This window comes from Sycon ciliatum, chromosome 9 (genome assembly GCF_964019385.1).
Source record: "Sycon ciliatum chromosome 9, ocSycCili1.1, whole genome shotgun sequence".
NCBI lineage: Eukaryota > Metazoa > Porifera > Calcarea > Leucosolenida > Sycettidae > Sycon > Sycon ciliatum.
The window spans coordinates 17,085,027-17,092,526 of record NC_088651.1 but is presented as its reverse complement, the minus strand read 5'-3'; the positions used below and the strand labels follow the sequence as shown (position 1 = coordinate 17,092,526).

The window sequence follows — 7,500 nt, the reverse complement described above, 5'->3', positions numbered from 1 at the left end:
TCAACTTCCCTAATACCGACTGCGGATATAACGACAATTCGCGAATAACGACAGAATTTCGATGCCCAGAGCAAAGTCCCATCCCACTGTAATACATATAATGAGACTTTGGGTATAAGGACAATTCGCGAATAAGGACACTTTTCAGATGCCCCGCTGAGTGTCGTTCTACGCAAAGTTGACTCTAGCAGCATTCGGCCCTGTGCAGATTTATCATGAGCCACCACACCATATCTGCGCTCTCCAGCCAACCTCGACACGTCACAGCACACCATCAGCAAAGCGACACACGCACGTTGGTGCTGAGTTCATGCAGCGGTGTCGCTTTGCTGGTGGTGTTGTCCGTGCCTCTTTTGGAGTGTGTGCGCTGGGTCCGAGCGGGCGGTGTGCGGACTGCGCAGGTTGCGACCCAGCCCGCATGCGTGCATTGTACGCATTCTTGTTGCTCTGTTCCTTGCCTTCTTCTTGAGCCTCTCCTTTAGAGAAACCCCCGACGACAGTGGTGTGCTGTGGCAACGTCGTGTCGAAGTCGGTTGGAGAGCATAGTTATGCTGTGATGGTGGATGAAAAAGATGTGGTGGTTGTTGTGAAACTGCAGTTTATAAACTGAGGGATAGCCGGCGTTAGCATCAATGCCTTTTCTTGCAATGAAGCTGCAGGAAGCTTCATCCAGAGTTGTCTTTTCTTTTCTTATTCATTTGCAAGTGCAGTGTTGTAAGACCTGTGTGTGGTGAAGATTGTGCGGAGAGACCATCTATCTTTAGCCCGGTGTGTGTGTCTGTGTGTATGTGTGTGGGCGTGTGTGTGTATGTGTGTGGGCGTGCGTGTGGGCATGTCCGTGTACATGTACTGCGGTCTTTTGCCTGTCCTGCACCTGTCTGCCTGCAGGGGTGTGGAGTGGGTGTCGCAGACTACATTCTTCTCCTGGGCATTCAGCTCTCCCAACATGTCCGGACTAGTGCGCAATGAATTGTTCACCGTTGATACCGTCACTGGTAAGGCATATTACTGTATATGGGGCCATTCGTAAATACCGATATTTATTTAGAAACGAAAAAGTTTAGTTATGAGCCACCCACCCCTCTGAACGAAAAATATATTGACTTGACAGCTAGAATGGATTGATGTTTCAGCTATCGATATGTTTCATACCGAAACTCTCCTGGACCCACCCACCCGTGAACGAAACTTTTTTTCGTGTTGTGTAAAAGATTAATAATTATGGACGGCCGGCCCCTTACATGTAATTTTAGGTGAAGGACGAATTCATTGTGTGGGCGACCTGCCAGGTTTTAGGTGTAATCTAGAAGTAGGTGACCGGCGTTCCCTGCACATGCTGTGCGTACTCAAGTGCCATTTACGTGTAATCTAAATTTAGGTGCCTGGTTTCTCTACCGAAATTAAAGTTACACCGAAAAATAACGTGTTATACTATTGCACGCACCAGTATGGTTTTGTGCAGGGCCTGTTTTCTCCGATTCCATCTAGACAGGTTTGTGTGTGTGTGTGTGTGTGTGTGTGTGTGTGTGTGTGTGTGTGTGTGTGTGTGTGTGTGTGCGTGTGTGTTTGTGTGCGCGTGTGTGTATGTGTGTGTGGGTGTGTGTGTGTGTGTTTGTGTGCATGTGCATGTGTGTGTGTGTTTGCACGTGTGTGTGTGTGTGTATCTGCCTGTGTCTGTGTGTGCATACGTGCGCGCTCGTGGTGTTTGTCAGGTCGAAGTCGAGTGATTCGTGCAACATCGGCGGGAGAAGGAGAGTCTCCAATTGAAGGTGTTCGCATATCCTCGATGAAGTATGTGTGTAAAAAAAGCGCGGTTATTGCATGCTAGATGTGTGTCCGTTCATTGTTGTTCGAATCCTGGTGCTAACTGTCGATTGGTCTGTCGTCTTTCGCATGGATTTTTCATTCGCCTGCAACATGTGTGGATGTGGGTGCGCGTGTCTTTGTCCATGTTTGCGTGTGGGTGTGGATGTGTAGAAAGAGAGGGGGGGGGGGGGGGGGGGGAGTGTGCATTGCGTGCGCTTAACTTGCATTGTACATGTATTATGTGCATGGATGTTTACATTTCTTGTGTGGTGTCTTACTCGTTTGCTTTGCGGTTCTCTTGATTTTTCTGTGTGCGTGTGGGTGCGTGTGTTTGTGTGGGTGCGCATGTGTGTGCGTGTGTGTGTGTGTGTGCACGCGTGCGTGTGCGCTTGTGTGTGCACGCGTACAGACAGTACTTCACTGTGTACCTCAAGGACAAACCCATGGAGATCTGGGATGCGCAGACTTTGACGCTGCTACGCCAGATGAAGGAGCGATTTCCGATTGCAACGTCCGTGGTAGGTTTGTCATCTCAGTATTGAGCCTGGCCGTTCTTCGGCGCCCGGCAGTACTGAAATCTACAAACTTTTCTGTCCCATCTTAAGCTGAGTCTCCAAGGGCCCAACATCTTTTTAAAATCGCATGAAGTTCAGCCTGCGCTGGTCCTGCCTCTAAACACTGCCCCACTGCATCATGCAGGTAAATATGTAACCAACTGATTTTAGGCCTCGCAGTGTCCCGCCGAATAATATAGTAAGCCAGAAATAGGTACCGTCCGTGCCGGATTTTTGTTGATTTGCAAAAGATTGGATCTTTGCGCTTGCTCTGGAAGCTAGCCAGGTCCGGTCCAACCTATCACTTGTTAGGGCCGGTTCCCACTACGGTACCGTGAGTGCCGTGCCGACGATTTGGGTAGGTCACGTGTACCCCACGGTACGAGCTTGAAGCTGAGAGTGATTTACACCTGCGCACAGTCATTCCGTGCATTCCGTCGGCAGGCCGGATCAATTTCTGGCTTTGGTCCTGAGGGAAAATAGCGGGGGCCGGGGAGATGACTGGAGAAAGCTCAAGAATCAACCAATCGAAAAGCCAAAAGCCAAGAAAAAACTTCGTACCACAAATACAAACGAAAGAAAAAACTTCCTTTCAGGGAGTAGTAAAATACCTACTACTCACTGCATTCGACCTCGCGGAATACCCGGCACGCGGCATGCCATTTCCACCCCCCAGAGGCCCTCGGCACCGGAATGTCCACGGCGCGGTACGGCAGGAGCCACGGAATGAACTCGCGCCAAAACTGCCCCTCACGTGAGCAAATCACCATGGGTACTCACGGCACGGCACTCACGGTACCGTGGTGGGAATCGGCCCTTAGTGGGATTCGCCCGCCATCAGTTGGTTTGGGAGCCACACATCCAACTTGGTTGACAAATGTACATCGATGTAAAAATTTATTCTCTTTCATGTACTTGCCATGTACTAACACTTAGTGCATGTATACTGTTTTTTTTCCGTACGCTATCCTTCCTGCTGCAATCTATTTCACGATGAAACAGTTGACAGATGCGTAGAACCTATTATTTGGGAGACATGCGACCTGTATCATTATTATTATTATTGTGGGCAATTATGAGTCGTTGGCGTGTTGGCCAGTGGAGGTGCCAAGAACCTGGACCTTCTGCGCGCTGAGTATCAAGCCTGTGTCACCTGAACAAAGTGGCGGCTTAGGAAACTACTGCTTACAGGACTTGGTTGATTGTGATCACATCAACCTTGCTCATGCATACTATGATGTCGTCACCAGAAGCCTAGTCTTAGGGCTTAGGGAAGCGGCGAAATGTATCTTCATTTCATTGGCATATGACTCATATCTATGTGTACTGCACGTCTTGTGCGTATTGCTCTCAGGAGTGGACTCCTGCCAAAGGTCGCCGACCCCCGACAGACAAGGCATTGCTGACTGAGGGTGCCTCGTCAGAAAGCAAAAGTACTCAGGTTGGTCTCAAGGCGCCGATACTTCTCTTCTCTGCTTTGCTCTTGTCTCTCGTCGCTCTCTCTCTCTCCCCCCCCCTCTCTCTCTCTCTCTCTCTCACACACACACACACACACACACACACACACACACACACACACGCACACGCACACACACACACACACTCTCTCTCTCTCTCTCTCTCTCTCTCTCTCTCTCTCTCTCTCTCTCTCTCTCAATAATAGTATGTGATCAGGATGAAACCAATGAAATTTTTTTTTCATATGATTGCAGACTGCAGCTCGCCTTCCCCGACTCCCTTAGTGGAGACGTGTGCGGCAGAGAGTAGTATATGCTCGGACGATGTGTGCCTCATGACACTTGGGGAAGTCCCTAGGTACAAATTGCTGGAACTTCAGAATGTGCAGATATATTATGACTTTTCAAGGTTTTCGGAAATGCTTTCGCCAAAAGTGAACAAGAGTACGAAAGATACAATTCTCTGTAGAAGTTCAATGGGAGATTACAAATTAGCCTTGTCGATCTGTGTAAAAGCAAGAGTACATGACCCCCAAGTGTGTGCAGCTACAGCTATGGGGTCTGCGACGGCTGAACAGTTCACATCGCGTGACAAACCCGTACGCATTATGTTCACCCTGTGCGTGATTGATACAGGGTTGTACGCAACCCTGCTTTGAGTTCAACTCTCTTTGCGGTCGCTTTGCACTGTTTGGCAGCGTAGCCTTTCGAACTGTGTCACATAATGTGAAGTTCTGCCGTCGCAGCACTGTATACAGGTTGTGTAGGTAGTTGCACACTCTTGGAGGTTTTGTATTCTTGGTAAAAAGGGGCGTATAAAGTGTTCTATCGTAATGCCACTTGTTCCTGTCGTATGTGACTCATATTTTTTTCTAATCATCTAATAATTTCGTTATGCTGTGGGACCAATTTGACCAATTTCGTTTTCGTTTCAGAAAACATTCATGCGTGTACGTGTACATGGCCGTTGGAGCAGTGACACACTTGCAACTTTGATTGGACGTGTATATGCATGTATGTCGACATTTGTTACGTTCTGAGGGGGAGGGAGGGAGCGGAGGGGTTGGGTCTAAACTAAAATAATTCGTTTGGTGAAAAAAAGTTGGATATTTACGGACGGCCCCGAACGCCCCCATGTCTGTGCTGTGCTATGCTACAGGCGTATGTGAGGGAGCATCTTGTCATGACCGACGTGGACTCTTGCCTACGTCATTACGTCATCGAGGGCAGCAACATCAAGGAAGGCTCCAAGATCCCAGCCGAGGTACGTTGCCATGGTGATACTGTCCCCCGACCAAGGCTTGTTCCAACCTGTGTCCTGCTCTTACAGTGAAACCTGTCTAAGGTGATCGCTCAAGGGACCTTCAGAATGTGCTCACTGTGTACAGATTAGGGGGCAAACGGGTGTACCTTTAACTAACGAACGGGTACTGTAATTTTCTTAACGGGCGGGTTAACGGGTACCCTTTAGCAGCCATGTGTAATTTTTTGCGCAATTTTCACATAAATCAAGATTTTTAATTGATCTGTTCTCGGGTTGCATTTTGATATCACATTGTGATTCGCAAATTGATTGGGGGTCTGATAGTCGCAGAGGTAGATCTACTAGCGAAAATGCAAAAACAATGCAGACATCCAGCGTGGAGTTGTAAATAATTGACTCCCGCCTGGAATACACGATCCCAGCAGTGTTGCTCCGTACTGATTGGATCATTGAAATCCAAACGGGTACCCTTTTACTGACGGTACCTGAGATTAACGGGCTTACAATGAACACTCGGCAGCCTCCAGAACAGCCGAGTGAACTGGAAGTGGCCCTGAAGAGCGCCAGTAGCCGCGCAGACTGGCAACCATGGCTCTCACTAGGCTGAAGGACAGTTTAGTCCGGACGAAAGCCATGGTGACGGAAAAAGGCCCGTTGCGCTTGTGGCTCAGTTTGCTGGCAATCCTGGCAAACAGCGCAGATGAGGCTTTTCCCTGTCCACCAGTGGTGGAGAAGACAATGGGCACAAAGGAGGAGTGCTCTACCTCCAGAACTCGCCGCTCATATTTCCTCCGCTTCTCCTGCTCATGCTTTCTGTAGACAGACGAGAGTGTAAGATTTCGATTTGAGGGGACAAAAGGGTTGAACACCCGAACATCAAACATTGTCCTCTCAAACCTACTCCCATACAACCCCTGCACTGCCACATCCAGCCTGGCATGGTCTTCGATGTTGGTCGATCGAAGAAGGAACATTTCACCGGACAGGGGCTCCAGTGCAGGCTCCACACAGACATCGTGGGCTACTTCCCGCAGCAAATTGGCGGTGAGGTCGCGAATCTCATTGTGCCGCATTCCAGGGAAGACACCAACTGAACACGACAGTGCATGCGTCGTGTCAAACGGCTTGCTGCAGACGCAATGGGTTGGCAGTCAGGGAGGGGTCCAGCCGTACCGCAGGCACAAGGCATCGCGAAATCCCGACTTCGGCATCGTGAACTGAAAGCGGCGAGATGGCCGGCACGTGAGCCAACTTGAGGCACCCTTCTCCGCAGCCAGATCCAAGATCCTTTGGTCGTCCAGACTGAGCTGGTCCTCTGAGACAGGTGGTCGCCTTACACGAGTGGTCGCCTTGGCATGTTATACTGCATTTGTAAGGGGGCGGGAGTAGTTTCATGACTCAGGCTATGTTGCCATCGAAGAGGCTGATTCCGATGGGCGCACTACAACTACAGGACCGAGCCATGTTATTTCCAGTGAAGTGACCCTTAAGGCAACCACCCATCCCCAGAGTTTTTTTTTAAAGTCTGTCCATTGAGCTGTTAGACTTGTGTTAGTGCTACTTGACAAGTTTACAATATGCGCCGCGTTTTGGAATTCCATGTGCTGGCAGACGTCGTTTTCGTGCAAGTGCGTTCACACCGGCATGTACGCACGCACACACGCTCACACACACGCACACAAGCACACACACACACTCACTCTCTCTCTCTCTCTCCCTCTCTCTCTCTGTCTCTCACCTGACCCCTTCTCTGTTCGCTGTACAGGGCAGCATCAACACGGTGTCGTCGATCACGTGGAAAGGGGAGAAGCTTGTTCTGGGTGATATCGACGGCAACTTGCACATCTGGGACCTGAAAGGCAAAGTCTCAAAGTACGTACCCTCTGTAAAAAGTTGTGGATATGTACACAACATGTTTTGATCAACCAGCCCAGCGATAAAGAAATACTGTCTTCGTTCATGCCTCCTCGTCAGGTGAAATGCCGGGGAAGTGCATCCAGGACACTAAGAGCAATGAATTTGAAAAGTCAACGGGGAGACAACAAGCCAAGAATCGCAATGAATAGTACAACATGCGCGGTCATCATAATCTAAACGTGCATATGTATATACACATGTACACACATCTTCATTGAAACGGATTGGTGGACCGTCACGAGAAAACGTTCTCTGAGAAACCAAACCGGTCCATTGATGATGTGCCTATTCCGCGGCCTTTTGTACTATTCATTGCGACCAGTGAATTTAGTACAGCAGAGATGAGAAAGAGCAGGACAAAGAAGAGCAGCCGAAAACAACAGCGATAACATGCGTGACTCCGAGAGCACTGTAGAAGGAGTGACAAAAGGTGCAAGTGTGAAGAAGCCTGGGAAGCGTGAAGCATGGTGCGATGATCACCCTTCTGCTGTACTTAATTTTT

At 49.2% G+C, this 7,500-nt stretch overlaps 1 protein-coding gene across 1 annotated transcript in view; it reads left to right on the top strand.

Annotated features, from left to right (window-relative positions):
- The window catches only part of LOC135824684 (WD repeat-containing protein 11-like), a 46,450-nt gene that overhangs the window by 18,495 nt on the left and 20,455 nt on the right, over positions 1–7,500 (top strand). Inside the window, exons 12-17 of the mRNA XM_065337393.1 lie at positions 889–995; positions 1,713–1,791; positions 2,216–2,324; positions 3,715–3,801; positions 4,977–5,081; positions 6,847–6,953. Of these exons, the coding sequence (XP_065193465.1) occupies positions 889–995; positions 1,713–1,791; positions 2,216–2,324; positions 3,715–3,801; positions 4,977–5,081; positions 6,847–6,953 (594 nt within the window). The remainder of the gene's footprint in view (positions 1–888; positions 996–1,712; positions 1,792–2,215; positions 2,325–3,714; positions 3,802–4,976; positions 5,082–6,846; positions 6,954–7,500) is intronic.